This window comes from Aquarana catesbeiana, linkage group LG08 (genome assembly GCF_042186555.1).
Source record: "Aquarana catesbeiana isolate 2022-GZ linkage group LG08, ASM4218655v1, whole genome shotgun sequence".
Lineage (NCBI taxonomy): Eukaryota > Metazoa > Chordata > Amphibia > Anura > Ranidae > Aquarana > Aquarana catesbeiana.
In genome coordinates, this window is record NC_133331.1 from 72,728,986 (window position 1) to 72,745,830 (window position 16,845).

Genomic DNA, 16,845 nt, shown 5'->3' on the forward strand with positions numbered 1-16,845 from the left:
ACACTCCCTAGAGGAATCATAGCATGTTTTTCATCACCACCCACCACAATTCCTAGAGGAAACATAGCATGTTCTTCATCACTACCCGCCACATTCCCTAAAGGAAACATAGCATGTTCTTTATCACCACCCACCACACTCCCCAGAGGAAACATAGCACATTCTTTATCCTTGCTCACCACACTACCTGTAGGAAAAATAGCATGTGCTTCATCCTTGCTCACCACACTCCCCAGAGGAATCATAGCATGTCCTTCTTCACCGGCCACCACACTCCCTAGAGGAAACATAGCATATTCTTCTTCGCTCGCCACACTTTGTAAAGGAAACCCCCTTTCATGTCAGAAGCCAACTTTACATGACAGCGTCAGCCCTTCACACCTTCCCACCATCAGAGGCCCCCTATACGTAACAATCACCCCTTCACATCAGAGTCCCCACTATACATCAATGGCTCCAATAAGAGCCCCTCATCACATCAGAGTCATCCCTATACAAGAGAGACACTTATACATGAGCCCCCCTTTACACTAGAGCCCCCCCATCACACTAGATCCCCTCCATCACACTAGAGTCCCCCCATCACATCAAAGTCACCCCACCCAGTGCCCCCCAGTCACACAGCCCCCCCCTTTAGTCATACTTTCCTCTAATCGTCTCCTCTTCACAACAGAGCGCCAACTTTTGGCTTCAGCAGCACAGCAGGAGGCAGGAAGTGGAGGAAATGTAGAGGAGGCAGACTTACATCTTCTCCTAAATGATGGAGGTGGCCCTGAATGTCACCTGCCCTGGATCAGAGTCATGCCTTGCCATGGTGCGGGCAAGCCAGGGGCCATCACTATAGCGTTGAATGATGCAGTGCGTCCTGGCTTTTGAACGTTAATGGTTGTTATGGTGCTGGCAGATGGCTGGCCTGCACCATAGAAACTCATGATGCTAATTCAGGGCAAACTGGATCCTGTGCTCACTGCATCCGGGGGAAACCTAGATGGCGACCCAATGTACCGCAGCACCATGGTTGGGAAACACTGGTCTAGATGTAACATTATATGCAAAGGGTTTTTAACTAATGGAGGAAAGTTGCGCTGCCTAGAAGGCTGCAGTCCCACCCTTGTTCAAACCCTTCTCAGTTTGCTAATAACAACAATGCATGCCAATCAAAGTATATACAGAGACATTTCTAACTTTAGCACAATGGCAATGTGGCAGTTCATCCAATGATGTTACTTGATGACTGAAGTTGATTTTTAAATCTGAAAACTTTCCTTGTCCCATGTACTCTCTTCATTTTGTTTTAATTTTCCTGCTGCTCCCCCTCTCTCAGTAACATCTACAGGAATCTCTTCCCCGGTAAGCTCATGACTATCATCTGTAGGCTTGCAAGATTCAGTGTCCTCCTCTGACTCTTCACTGGAGTCGCTGGTCTCACGCGGCTGGAAGGGGTGCCATTTTCTTTCTTCCACACTGAAAAAAAAGGGAGGAAATTTTGACTTGATAAAATGTTATACAAGAGGACCATTTTTGTTGAGTTGCATTATTTTGCAGTGTTGGCACATCTAGGACAGAACTGCAGAACTCCTTCTTCCTCTCATCTTCTCCATAACACAGGAGAGGTGGGGAGGTTCTGTATTCCATATAGAGAGTAAAGAAACAATGTACTGTAATTGATAAGAGTGCAGCAAAAGCCACGTGCACAGGGGGTGATCTGCTCACAAGATTTCTGGCAGGATCTACAGGTATTTTTTCAGAACAGATGTAGCAAAACACTTTTGATGGTATATTTATTAAACCAAAAGGGTTGAAGCTGTGAGCTTTACCAGCTGGCAAAAGGCTTTCTAAAAAAGTGATCACTCTAATGGGGCTCTCAAAGTCCCCTGCCCCTCTGAGACTAATGAACCCGGAAGAAATGTGTATTACATCACTTGCGGGGTCACAGCTGTTATTCCTTGGCTAGTGTAGTCAAAGATGCAGCTGTTCAAGCACAATTTGTGTTTGAATAGCTGCATTGGAGGGCTGGGGAGACATTGGGAGTCTAATAGATCCTCAATGTCTCCATAAAGAGGACCTGTCACCTGCCCATGCTATCACATATGAGTCCTGTTCAGGGCCATCTTTAACGCAGGGCAAATGGGGCACCTGCCCAGGGCCCAATCTTTGTTGGGGGTCCCAAAGCATTGAGCCCGTGCTACCTGCGAATTGGGGCCCCGATGACGGCTTTGCAGAGCGCACAGAAGACATGGGAGGTTGTAATCCCGAGCTAGCCAGCAGAGTAGGGGGCGGGGCCGGGAGCTCCACTGAGGCTCTGGCCCCGTCCTATGCAGTCTGTATGCTCTGAACAGAACAGTGATCAGAGTGGGAGCGTCAGTGGAGCTCCCGGCTCCGCCCCTCTATACTGGCTGGGGGATACAGAGATCCGGGGCCAGGAGCTCCACTGATCCTCCCCCCCCGCCCCATGCCTGTATGCTCAGGGGGGAGCAGTTGTAGTGAGAGCAGATAGTGGAAGCCCCGCCCCCAGACCTCTGGCTGTATGCAGTTTGCTCGGATGGCCAGGTATGTCCTTACACCCATAAAATGCCTGACTGCTGAAACTCTGAGCTGTGTTATTCAACTGTAAAGCTGTGCATTACTGAAAGTTCTCTGGCCATCTCTTGTATAATGTCTGCAGTCTCAGATTGTCTCCTGTATAATTTCTGCAGTCTGATTGTCTCCTGTAGCATATCTGCAGTCACTGATTGTCACCTGTAGTATGTCTGCAGTCTATGAATGTCTCCTATAGCATGTCCGAAGTCTCTGATTGTCCCCCTGTATACTGTAATGTCTGCAGTCTCAGATTGTCTCCTGTATAATGGTTGCAGTCTCTGATTGTCTCCTGTAGCATATCCGCAGTCTCTGATTGTCACCTGTAGTATGTCCACAGTCTCCGATTGTCTCCTGTATAATGTCTGCAGTCTCCGATTGCCACCTGTAGTATGTCCGCAGTCTCTGATTGTCTCCTGTATAATGTCCACAGTCTCTGATTGTCTCCTGTAGCATGTCCACAGTCTCTGATTGTCTCCCGTAGCATGTCCGCAGTCTCTGATTGTCTCCTGTAGCATGTCCGCAGTCTGATTGTCTCCTGTAGCATGTCTGCAGTCACTGCGTGTCATCTGTTGTATGTCCGCAGTCTCTGATTGTCTCCTGTAGCATGTCAGAAGTCTCTGATTGTCTGCAGTCTCAGATTGTCTCCTGTATAATATCCGCAGTCTCTGATTGTCACCTGTAGTATGTCTGCAGTCTGACTGTCTCCTGTATAATGACCGCAGTCTCCGATTGTCTCCTGTAGCATGTCTGCAGTCTCTGATTTACTCCTGTAGCATGCCCGCAGTCCCTGATTGTCTCCTGTAGCATGTCCGCAGTCTCTGTCATCTGTAGCATGTCCGCAGTCTCTGACCCTTTCCTGTAGCATGTGTATTAACCACTTAAGCCCCGGACCATTTGGCTGCCCAAAGGCCAGAGCACTTTTTGTGATTCGCCACTGCGTGGTCGCGTGACGTGGCTCGCAAACAAAATTGACACCCTTTTTTCCCCACAAATAGAGCTTCCTTTTGGTGGTATTTGATCACATCTGTGGTTTTTATTTATTGCCATATAAACAAAAAAAAGCAACAATTTTGAAAAAACGCATTTTTTTTGTTTTTGCTATAATAAACATCCCCAAAAAATATATAAAATTTTTTTTTTTTCCTCAGTTTAGGCCGATATGTATATCTACATATTTTTGGTAAAAAAAAATTGCATTGAGCGTTTATTGATTGGTATGCGCAAAAGTTATAGCGTCTACAAAATAGGGTATAGTTTTATGGCATTATTATTAATATATTTTTTTTTTTACCAGTAATGGCGGCGATCAGCGATTTTTATCATGACTGGGACATTATGGCGGACAGATCTGACACTTTTGGCATGATTTTGGAACCATTCACATTTATACAGTGATCAGTGCAATTAAAAATGCATTGATTACTGTGTAAATGTGACTGGCAGTGAAGGGATTAACCACTAGGTGGCGCTGTAGGGGTTAAGTGTGTCCTAGGCAGTGATTATAAATGTGGGGGGAGGGGCTAAGTGTGACATGACACTGATCACCACTCCCGATTACAGGGAGCGGTGATCAGTGTCCTTGTCACTGGGCAGAATGGGGAAATGCTTGTTTACATCAGCATTTCCCCATTCTTCCTCTCTGTGAGACAATAGCGGGTATCCCCGCAGACATCGATCTTCCCCGTGGAACCCACGATCTTACTCACGGAGGTCGTGGTGGGCGCGCGCGTGCGCCGACGCCGACGCACGCCCGCAAACCTCTTCTTAATGGGCAACGTACAGGTACGTTAATCAGCCTGTACGTGCCCTTCTGCCGGCGTATATTGGCCTGAGCCGGTCAGCAAGCGATTAGTGTACCGCTTTACTTGCTCAATTATTTGGAATTGCACCAGTGCTCAGTGAGTGGTAATGATGTGCATTAACCTGTACCAACAGTAGTGATCTGCTGTAATCTCTAGCAACCAATCAATGAGTGGTAATGATGTGCTGTAACCCCTAGAAACCAATAAGTGAGCGCTAATAATGTGCAGTAACCTCTAGCAACCAATCGGCAAGCAGAAATTATGTGTTATAACCTTTAGCAACCAGCCAGTGAGCGGTAAGGAAAGCCTCTGGTAACTAATTGAAATCGCTGTGTGATCTACTGAAGTAAACTGATTTTGAGTCTACCTTCTATTTTTTGTATGTCTCAGAATAGAGGGGGGGGGCCCAAGAAAATATTTGCCCAGAGCCCAATCAATATCAAAGACGGCCCTGGTCCTGTTAGTTAAAAAAAAAAAAGTAAGTAAAAAAAAAAAAAAAATAGAATTATATACAATAGAAAAAATAATGTAATAACATTTCTAATGCTCCTCTGTCACGCCCTATTTAAAAAGCACCGATGTATGAAAACATCAGGTGCGCCACACATGTCAGGTTTCGTGTGAACACCGGAGTGAGAGCAATAATTCTGGGAGCATAATTCATGGTTAACTTTAAATTGATAACCTGTAAAGGCTTTTTTGCAATTTCACAGGCATTCACAATTTTAAGACTTGAAATGTTTGCTATCTATTTACTCGACACAACCCAATTTTTTATATTTTACAGAAATGGGTTTTGTATTGTGTTTGTTTGCAATAAATTTTATTTTAGTGTATTTTTTCCTGAAAATATGTGTTTGATAAATAGCTGGTAAAATATTGTGCAACATAAAAAATTTGCAGCTACCACCATTTTATTCTCTGGGGGCTCTGCAGATTTTAAGGTGTGCAAATAAGTGCCATGGTAGGTAAGTGGTTAATCATAAACCAGCCCTGAGCAGAAACTTAAAGGAGTTGTAAAGGCAAAATGTTTTTTATCTTAATGCATTCTATGCATTAAGATGAAAAACCTTTGGTGTGTAGCAGACCACCCAGCACCCCCTAATACTTACCCTGAACTCCTTCTCTATAGAGCGATGTCCATGATTCCTGTGGCCATCCGGGACTCTCCTCCTGATTGACTGGGGCACAGCTGCGGCATCATTGGCTCCTGTGGCTGTAAATCAAAGTCGGTTAGCCAATCAGGGGAGAGAGGTGGCGGAGCCGGGTCGGGGCTCCGTGGACACACAGAGCTCTGACTCAGCTTGGGTGCCCCCATAGCAAACTGTTGGTCTATCTGGGCACTCATCAGGAGGGAGGGGCAAGGAGCAGTGAAGAGGGACCTGAGAAGAGGAGGATCCGGGCTGCTCTGTGCAAAACCTACTGCACAGAGGAGGTAAGTATAACATGTTTGTAATTTAAAAAGCGAAACTTTACAATCACTTTAACCTAATTCCTAAAGCTGGCCATAGATGGTAGCTCGTTTTCAGCATTAAAGTATCATTTTTTTGTTCTACCAGGTTAAAGGAGAAGTATAGCTAAAGCTATTAGGGCTACACTTCTTCTATAGATAGCAGGAGTGTAGTTCGTTGTGCACTTCTGTGACTCATTTTCAGCTGATAGCGGGCTTTGGTCCCCTGTCAGCTGACATCGCTCAGGTGGTCCAGGCTTGGGAAAGATCCCAACTTTACAGTCGGGATCCACCCAGATGCCTGGAGCGTTCAACTGGCTCAGCATCTCAGCATGCAAATAATTGTGAGCAAAAAGAAAGTCCGGATGACCATATTCCTTTTTTGAAAAACAGTCCATACAGCAATGGAGATGAAAGCACAAACTGACGCGTTTCACACAACTTTACAGGTGCTTAGTCATAGCCTGAGCCAGCCACTCCCGCCCCCTCCACAGCCCAGTGATCCAGTGAGCGCTGGAGGGGCAGATCAGAGAGCCAGTGACTGGCAGTCACCAACCCTCTTCTCAGAGTGGAGTGAAAACTGTGTTTGATCGCTCAGTTCTTGGGGTAGAGCCGGTGGGAGGCAAATGCAACTTGGATCAGTGCTGCAATCATCTAGGAGGTGATTATGATTTTTTCTTTATATTCCCATTCTTCCTCTTTTAAACTTTTGACAGGCTAATGCACATTATGTTTTTAATGTTTCTTTTTTTTCCCCATAAAGAATTGGATGTTGATAGTCAAATCGTGCACACTGAACAATAGATGATCGAATGATCGTTCAGTTTTCTGATTTTAGTTCAATGTTCTACCCATTTATGGCCAACTTAACACTTATCCATTCTTACATTGTAGATACCATTGTTGATAGTCCAAACTCTTGCTCTCTGCGTTGAGATTAACTGAATAGATAGATAGATAGATAGATAGATAGATAGATAGATAGATAGATAGATAGATAGATAGATAGATAGATAGATAGATAGATAGATAGATAGATAGATAGATAGATAGATAGATAGATAGATAGATAGATAGATAGATAGATAGATAGATAGATAGATAGAATTTGGGGGTTTCAGTTGAATTAAATGCATACATTAGGTAATGTCTTCCCTCCAAGTCATGTTCATTCGTCCTTGAGCCAAAGAACCAACGTTTTGGGAACTTCTGCTCCATGCTTACTGTTGTTTCATTGATCTAAAAAATGGAAAAGAATAAGGGCAAATTTCTGAGGTGCAGTTGGTTGAACTTGATGGACTTTTCAACCTTATTAACCTATGGACTTTTCAACCTTATTAACCTATGTAACTAATGAGCATCTGTTGGCTGAATTCAATAACGATGTGTGTTTTTGCAACCTGACTAACTGTATTGAACTTTGACAGACATTACTGAATAATATGAATAAAAATAGAAAAACTGGGGACTAACCTGCCAATGAGAGCTTATTTATCTTGTTTTGTTCTATTCATTTTGATATTAAAGAGGAGCTCCAGGCTCCTTCAGAGCAAAATTAAAAGTCAGCAGCTACAAATACTATAGCTGCTGACTTTTAATATTAGGACACGTACCTGTCCACGAATCCAGCACTGCCTTCACCCCAGCCGATTTTATGATCTGCTCTAGGGTGCTGCCCCTGCCATCTTGGGTAGGAGGAAACCAGCAGTGAAGCCGTGCAGCTTCACAGCCGGTTCCCTCCTACGCATGCATGAAGCAAGCAACACTTTGTGAATAACCTGGCGGCGGGGGGGAAGGAGGAGGGGGCTCAAACTTCTGGCTGAGTTTGCCACCGCAAAGTCAGCTGGAACTGGGACTGGTTACCTGTCAAAACCAGGTACCCGCTCCCCCCTGAAAGGTGCCAAATGTGGCAGCAGAGGGGGGGAGGAGGCAAACAAGTTGAGATTCCCCTTTTGGGTGGAACTCCACTTTAACAACTTATACCTTTTCTTTTTTCTGAACTCCATCTTGGTAGGTCAATTTTATTTTTAAAATATATACTCCAATAAGTTCCAACTGTTGTTACTAATCTGTATGTTGCAAAGATACAAATCAAAACTCTAAAAACAACCAAACTATAGGAAAACAGATTCCAGCTTATGTAAATTAAACAAAAGAGAACATTATAGACACGTAAAGTACTGTCCCTCAATTGCTATACTTCTCCTACAATAGTATCATCCTTTCCTGTTTGCTATTTTGACTCAACGTCCAACTCTTGACATTAAGAGATTACATTTTGTGTTACAAAAGGTCCTTGGAACCCACCAAAGTCACCTTTGACCTAAGCCCAAGCTTTCCCAATGACATGCCTTCTATCTAAGAGTATGCATTGTTGACAGTTAATGTAGCAAATGCCTTACCTGTGCCTTCCATAGTTCTTCCTTCTCCTTCACCATAGCTGCATGTGTGGCTCCCATCATGGCAATAAGCAAGTTGAACATCAGAAGAAAGGCAATAACACAAAATGAGCCATACAGTAGAATGTACATTTCAGGGAGGTCCACCGCATAGTTGGCAGGGCCATTAAGGATGTTCATGAAGAGTTCATAGGTGCTTTCTAAGGAGATTGCGAATGGGTAGAATGCACCAAGAGCGTTTTGGTCTACTGGCACAAATACGATGTACAGAGCTAGAGAAAGAGAAAAGACAATTAAAAATCAAGGGAATGATACCCTGTGATATATAAGAAATAGTGAGAGGCCAGAGAGCAGCAGAGCATGCTGGCAGTTGCTTTTAAAAATGGCCAGAAGATCAAAGGTAGGATTTACTGAGATCCAAGTTGCACAACCTTTGAATGGATTTTAGAATGGAATCAGATAATCAAAGTTTCCAGTTTCCAAAAAGGGACATTGAAGTTTATGTAAAACCACTTTTAAGTTTTAATTTTGGATGGGGTGTGAAAGGGTCAGTCAGAAGGGGTCCCTAATGATGGAGGCTCACCCTCATTATTGGTCTTGGTAACCATTGATACCAGTGCAGAACATGATGGGAAATCCAATGGGAACAGCAGATGATGGGGAATTTTCCAGCAGGTAAAACTGTTCTAGTTACAACTACCTAAGGGATATTCATTCATTTTAGAAATATTTCTTACTTCCTGATGTCTCTCTGGACAGGAGGAGATGGGAATCTACTTGACCAAACACAAACATAGAATATATCTGATAGAGATACTATATTCAATCCAAAGTTAAATATATATATATATCTACTAGACATGTACGATTAGTTTCGTACGAATTAAAAATTCGTACGAATTTCCGTAAATTCGTACATTCGGGAGGATCCGAAATACGAATTGCTATGCTTCCGAATTTTGTACGAAATACGAAATTTCATTTATGAGCTTTGGATCCAAATTTCTAACGAACATCCGTAATTGTTACGAAAAGTTAACGAACCTAAAAGTTAAAAACCCAGGAAGCCAGCATAGCACAGGGATGGTGGAAGCCCCTCATAATGATAAATTCATCATAACGAACATTCGTAATTGTTACGAAACGTTAACGAAACTTATTTTGTACGAAATTTCGGACACGAACTACGAAATACGAAATAATTCTAATACGAAATGGAACAGAACGAAACGAAACAAATTTATTGACAGTGCACATGTTTAATACTGTATCTACCCTCAACTTCCACTATACCATATCATTCTGTATCGCTAACCTCAAAGGGCCGCTGGATTTTTGGATCCCCCTGCACAGCCAGGCAACATGCATAATCGGCAAGCACTCATCAGTCAATAATGCAATCTATAGGCTTGGTTTTGATGTATTAGGAAATGTGACTTGGACGATATTAGGGATGCCCAGAACTGAATTTAAAGTACAAACTGTGAGGACAGGTTGCTGACTGCCAGCACACATTTCCAGGCTGTACTCCTTTAAGAGAACTTCCAAACGGACTGAAGGAATCTTGAACTTTTCCACAGGAAGAAATTCCAACGCATGTAGTTCAACACTTGAAATGTCCCCAGCAAGAATGAAAGTAGACTAAGCTCTCTCCCTCCTGAAAACTAGCTAAGTCTTGCTCCTGGCTGCTTCCTCTTTTGCACACTTGGGGTTTGAACAAGATAGAGATCACTCATTCACTCCCTAGTGATTTGTGGAGCAAATGTTCAGGCCATCTGCTGTACAGGTGTCACGATCAGGCGTCAGGCATAAAGACCAGTTGCTATAGCATTTGCAGGACTACCACAGATGAGCAGGATAGGTACACAGGCAGTCACCCTGGCAGATGACGCAGGCTCACTTGAGGTGCGGAGTCTAAGTACTAACCAGTGTTCACCAGAGCTCCTTATGGTGGAGATGGATTTCGCTGCGTGTTAGTACCAGGTCGTGGTCCTCAGGATCGCCTCACCAGAAGGTGAGCAAGCTGGGGTCCAGTAGTGGATAAGCAGATGGGGATCAAACAGAAGCGTGGTCAGTAAACAAGCCAAAGTTGCAGGTTGGAATCAGACAGAAGAGTAGTTGAGGAACAAGCCAAGGGTCGATAACGAGTGGTAGCAAAATATGGACGGCATCAGGGCAGACAAGAGCAAGGCACTGGCTGAGAAAGCACAAAACCCTGGCAAAGAGGAAGTGCCGAGACAAGGATTATATAGGAAGTTCATGGGAGGAGCAAGGAGTTTAAGGCTCAACGGCAATCAAGACACAAGGCAGGGTTGTCCAATGGATCAGGAAGGGAGCTGTCCAGCAGTCCAGATAGCTCAGTGAGAGGAGTTCATACCAGACAGAAGAGGTCCCAGATTCAGGCCCAGATCCTGACAACAGGTCTCTTTTGCTAGCAGGGTGTCACAGTCAAACCTGACTAAAACCACAGGGAGTGAGGAAGTCCATGACCTTTTCTTCTTCTTTCTCTCTATCAGCAGCACACCTGTCTGAAGGCAGAGCCCTCAAGCACAGGGGTTCCCTCAAAGCCTCTTGATCCTAGACTCTGCTCCTCAGTGGCCAGGCTCCAGAATACTTATAGGGCACTCTCCACCAACTGGGCGGTCTTTCCCTCAGAGATTGGTAGAGTCTACATGAGCATTCGGACTGAGGTCTCCCCCCCACTAAGTCCTGGAGCCTTCTAGAAGCTTCTAGAAGCCAGGGGGAGTTGACTGAGACCCAACCCTCAGAGCCTGTCAGCTAAACTTTACATGACCCCAAATAACCTGGCTATAGTGAAGGCCAACTAAATGTATCTACACTAAGCAAGGGGTGCTACACTTATATAGACTCAGAAAATAGAGAAAACACAGATGTTACTCCACAAAGTTGGACTTTGTGGAATAACATTTGCATTCTCTATTATTTGAGTATAAAAAAAGGTTTGTCTTTCATACTGGAAAGATTTTAAAATGCACCTGTCAATAAAATCTGAATGACACCTCCCAAACATATGTCTAACGCAAGCTGCAATTGCCCATCCACACAACCCCAAACCCAGTTGACACAGGTCCTAATTCTGTTATGCATTTTTGTAGATCTCATCAATATGGAGTCCAAGGATGATCAAAATGGCAATTCTATGAATGGTAAACAGGGTGATCGTGTGACAACCTCCGCCAGCAGTGAATTCTAGCTGCTCACCTTAGGACATGGACCCTTGAGTATATCAGTCAGATCACAAAGGCGGTCCCTTCACAAGGGTATAAAGGCTGGTCTGCTAGATGTAAAGATCATTGGAGATGAGTGCATACTGGTTGTATGAGATCCCTTGTATTTCGACCACAGGCTCCGATATATTCATACATAGAATGACAGCAATACAATATAGTGCTCTCCATTTGATATTTAAAAAGCATTTAATGTAAAAAAGGAATTGCACTTACAAGTATGGCACAGTACCTCAGTGCTATGGTAATAGGGCAAACAATAACAGTATAGCATGAGGATCAACGAGAGACGCGGGTGACATCACGCTAGTCACGTGGTTCCGTACGCGTTATGTCCCAGGGGGCAGGACTTCATCAGCGGTGACGGATTGACGTGCGGCACCCGCTATATACACCATGGGCTGACACCTCCAATCAATAGAGGTGTTGCGCATGGCAAGTAACCATAGAAACACTACTAACAGCTCACTCTGACACCTCAGGTCATCAGAGGTATTACACACGGTGACTAACCATGACAACCTCACAAACAACCAGGCAGAACCCGGAATTAATATAACACCCAGAATCAGACAGAAATTACTTAGCAAATAATGTGTGTGTTACTGAATCTCTCCACACAGCAAAAAAAGCACAAAATAACCACCCAGACAGTTATCAAAACCAAATGGAAGGACAAAGACTGTACTAAAAATTTTTCTTAAAGCGGACATAGAAACACACACTTATAGGCATAGTCTAGTATACAAATAATAACTATCTTAAAAATTTATTAATCATAAAAAAACGAATAAAAAACATCCATTTGGGGCGAGTGCGTGATGTAACGTGCTAAGTGCTGGGGGAGGGGCCTGGTGGCGGTGCCATGGAAGCGGGCGGCGGAAACGATGCCGTAGGAACCTGTGAGTTGTGAGTGATACACGCCGGGATGCTGCCTGAATCCCGTGACCGGAGCTGCAGGTGATCCATCTGTCTCGGCTCAGCTCACAGCCAAAGACCTCGTGCCGGCTCTCCATGCGGATCGGGTCCACTCCCATCCACGCCGTCTTCCTGGCTCTACTCCCTGATCGGGACCTCTCTGAGCCATCCCTCTGTCCCCTCCATACACCTGGAGATTGCCTGGGGCAATATCCCATTTAAAGCCTGCTAGGGATTCATCTCAAAGTGCAGGATAAACTGTGTTATGTTATACTCTGGCTGCGATTTAAAAGGATAAGCTCAAGATATATGCCCGGAAAAAAAAGGGGGATAGTTCTCCCTGTGCTTCCTTCTCCCTGTGTACCATTTGGGCGAGTGCAAGGCAGGTTCTAAGGAACTTTTGTGCGAAGTTTTCCTTTTCTTTTTTTTCCACTGGGGAGGAAGAGAAGGGAAAAATATACATAATATCATTGTAGATGCTTGGAGTATGGTTCCCTGCCTGAGTGACTGTTGGCATAGGGAATGTAAATAGCTCTGAACACCAGTGTACAACCACAGTACCAAAGCATAGAGTGAAATGTATCTTTACCTAGATTAGCGCTTTTCTTTAACAAGTATGCTCTGCGGAGAGGGAAGGTGCAGAGTGAAGGGGTAAGGGAAGGGGTAAGGTGGGAGAGAAGCAATTAAGGAGGAAAGTGTGGGTAACAAAGAAGCGCAGGTGAGTGGATGCGACCATGCGCGGTCGCTCCCAAAGAGTGGCGGAATCAAAGAAGCCGAGAGACAGCTTAAATTCAAGCTCTATCCAGAAATACCTGAAGGAAGCAACCCTGGGAAGCCCAAGAAGTCCTGCTCAGGAAAGCAAACAACAGGGAGGAAAGGATAAGAAGAAAGACCCCGCGAAAAATTTTTCCAATTTGTTTTCCAATTGCTTCCCCAATTGGTTCTATAGCAATTCCCCTATCAGGAGGGCCAAAGGGGTGGCAATTGGGTTCTCAAAAAGGATTAAGTTTGCGCTCTTGGAGAGGAGCGCAGATTTGGAGGGCCGCTATCTCTTTTTGAAGGTGAGGGTGGGAGAAAGGGTTTTTACTCTGGCAAATGTTCACTGTCCAAATAGAAACCCAGCCAAATACCTGTCTCAGGTCCTGAATAAGTTGATGGTTTTCGGGGCAGGGGAGGTGATTTTGGCAGGAGATCTTAATTTCTGCTTAGATCCAACTTGGGATAGTACATCTAGTTCACAGGGAGTGGGTAGGAATTTTTTTTTAAAAATAGGACAGAAACTGCATAGTTGCCATTTGATTGATGCATGGAGAGTACAACACGTGAAGGATAGGGACTATAATTTTTTTTCCTCAGCCCACGGGTCTTACTCAAGGCTCGATTATTGTTTGGTAGATCATAGATTATTAGAACATGTCAAGGATACAAAGATTGGAGTCACCACGTTGTCTGACCACGCCCCAGTTCTGATGAAGGTGGTGAGCCCGGGATTCCGGAGGCCCCCATTTTCTTGGCATTTAGATGAAAAGCTCATCGAGAATCCTAATATTAGTAAAAAAATACAGGAAGAAATCGATGGGTTTTTCTTGATAAACGATACCGGTGAGATTTCTGGATCAGTCCTGTGGGAGGCACTAAAAGCATATATAAGGGGCATTTTGATTTCAATAGGGGCTAGTGAGAAAAAAGAAAGGGTAAAAAAGAAAACAGAACTCTTAGATGAAATTCACCACCTTGAACAGTTACATAAGGCAACTAGAGGTAGTCATAACTTACTCCTACACCAGCTAATCATAAAAAGAGAAGAATGCGCGGTCGCTCCCAAAGAGTGGCGGAATCAAAGAAGCCGAGAGACAGCTTAAATTCAAGCTCTATCCAGAAATACCTGAAGGAAGCAACCCTGGGAAGCCCAAGAAGTCCTGCTCAGGAAAGCAAACAACAGGGAGGAAAGGATAAGAAGAAAGACCCCGCGAAAAATTTTTCCAATTTGTTTTCCAATTGCTTCCCCAATTGGTTCTATAGCAATTCCCCTATCAGGAGGGCCAAAGGGGTGGCAATTGGGTTCTCAAAAAGGATTAAGTTTGCGCTCTTGGAGAGGAGCGCAGATTTGGAGGGCCGCTATCTCTTTTTGAAGGTGAGGGTGGGAGAAAGGGTTTTTACTCTGGCAAATGTTTACTGTCCAAATAGAAACCCAGCCAAATACCTGTCTCAGGTCCTGAATAAGTTGATGGTTTTCGGGGCAGGGGAGGTGATTTTGGCAGGAGATCTTAATTTCTGCTTAGATCCAACTTGGGATAGTACATCTAGTTCACAGGGAGTGGGTAGGAATTTTTTTTTAAAAATAGGACAGAAACTGCATAGTTGCCATTTGATTGATGCATGGAGAGTACAACACGTGAAGGATAGGGACTATAATTTTTTTTCCTCAGCCCACGGGTCTTACTCAAGGCTCGATTATTGTTTGGTAGATCATAGATTATTAGAACATGTCAAGGATACAAAGATTGGAGTCACCACGTTGTCTGACCACGCCCCAGTTCTGATGAAGGTGGTGAGCCCGGGATTCCGGAGGCCCCCATTTTCTTGGCATTTAGATGAAAAGCTCATCGAGAATCCTAATATTAGTAAAAAAATACAGGAAGAAATCGATGGGTTTTTCTTGATAAACGATACCGGTGAGATTTCTGGATCAGTCCTGTGGGAGGCACTAAAAGCATATATAAGGGGCATTTTGATTTCAATAGGGGCTAGTGAGAAAAAAGAAAGGGTAAAAAAGAAAACAGAACTCTTAGATGAAATTCACCACCTTGAACAGTTACATAAGGCAACTAGAGGTAGTCATAACTTACTCCTACACCAGCTAATCATAAAAAGAGAAGAATTAAAAGATTTAATGGAGATAGATTCTAAGCATATTCTAAACAAAAACTTAAAAGATAGATTTAGATGAAGTAACAAGGTGGGGAAGCATCTGGCAACGGTATTGAAAAGGAAAGGAGGGACCAACTTTATAGATAGGATCCAAAGTAAAAAGGGGGTATTAAAACATAATTCCAGAGATATAGCTGAAGAATTTCTGAGTTATTTTGCTTCCCTCTATAAAGTTAGACAAGACGGGGTAGGTACCATGGAAAGAGAGGAAAAGATGGATGAGTTTATAAGGGAGGCAGGTTTACCAAGCCTTTCGGATAGCGATGCAAAAGAACTAGATGGACCAATCACTGTAGAAGAGATCGAGAGGTCTTTGAAAGCATCTCCTTCAGGAAAGAGTCCAGGGCCAGATGGTTTCACTTCCTATTTCTATAAAAAATTTAAGGAGTCCCTGATCCCCAAGGTTTGTCAGATTTGGAATAGGTTAGGGGGCCAGGAAGAGTTATGCGAGGGATCACTGACGGCGTCAATAACACTAATACCTAAGGAAGGTAAAGATAGTTCGCTGTGTTCGAGCTATAGGCCGATAGCATTGTTGAATGCAGATATTAAATTATACGCCAAGGTATTAGCCAGCAGATTAAAGGATAAAATGCCGTACTGGATCCATCCAGATCAGACGGGTTTTATACCGGGGAGGGAGGGGAGGGACAACGGCATTAGGTCGCTTCTGGTTATGGATGCGATAAAAGCAAAGGGGACCCCCGTCTGCTTCTGTCGATTGACGCAGAGAAAGCCTTCGACAGAGTAGACTGGGGGTTCATGATGAGGACGCTGAGGGCAGTCGGTTTGGGTGGTACCATGTTGAATTGGATTAAAGCATTGTATAAATCTCCCTCGGCATTTGTCAGGGTGAATGGTACACCATCGGCGGAGTTTAGGATGGAGAACGGGACCAAGCAGGGCTGCCCCTTGTCCCCCCTATTGTTTGTTTTAACCCTGGAACCCTTACTAGCCTTGATTCGTAAGAATCTGGATATATGCGGTTGCGTGGTGGAGGGAGACGTACATAAGCTTTTGGCGTTCGCCGACGATGTATTGTTCTATATCGTTAAACCGAGGATTTCACTCCCCAACCTTCTGGCTACTCTGAGGAGATACGGGGAGCTATCAAATTATAAGGTCAACCTCAGCAAATCAGTTGTTCTAAACATCAATATTGATGGACGAGAAGCAACTAAACTTAAGGAAAATTTCCATTTTCCGTGGAGCAAAAAAATTAGTTATCTGGGAGTTACATTAGCAAATTCCTTAAGGAAATTGTACCTCTTAAACTTCATTCCTCTCCTCGACGAGATCAAGCAGGAAACAAGAAAAAGTATGCATCTTCCGATCTCTTGGATCGGACGAGTAAACACTGTAAAAATGACCCTGGCCCCGAAGATCCTGTATAAAATGCAGCTACTCCCAATCCCATTAGAGCAGACCTTTTTCAGGGTATTGAACAATATTCTTACTAGATTTATTTGGAAAAATAAGAAGCCGCGGATTGCCTTTAAGGTCCTGAGTAGGGATAA

At 44.0% G+C, this 16,845-nt stretch overlaps 1 protein-coding gene across 1 annotated transcript in view; it reads right to left on the reverse strand.

The window, feature by feature from the left end:
* Window positions 1-653: 653 nt before the first annotated feature.
* Window positions 654-16,845, reverse strand: part of LOC141105838 (transient receptor potential cation channel subfamily V member 6-like) — a 72,999-nt gene continuing 56,807 nt past the window's right edge. Inside the window, exons 13-15 of the mRNA XM_073595968.1 lie at window positions 8,235-8,503; window positions 6,971-7,071; window positions 654-1,464 (exon numbers count right to left, since the gene is read on the reverse strand). Of these exons, the coding sequence (XP_073452069.1) occupies window positions 1,248-1,464; window positions 6,971-7,071; window positions 8,235-8,503 (587 nt within the window). The 3' untranslated portion in view covers window positions 654-1,247. The remainder of the gene's footprint in view (window positions 1,465-6,970; window positions 7,072-8,234; window positions 8,504-16,845) is intronic.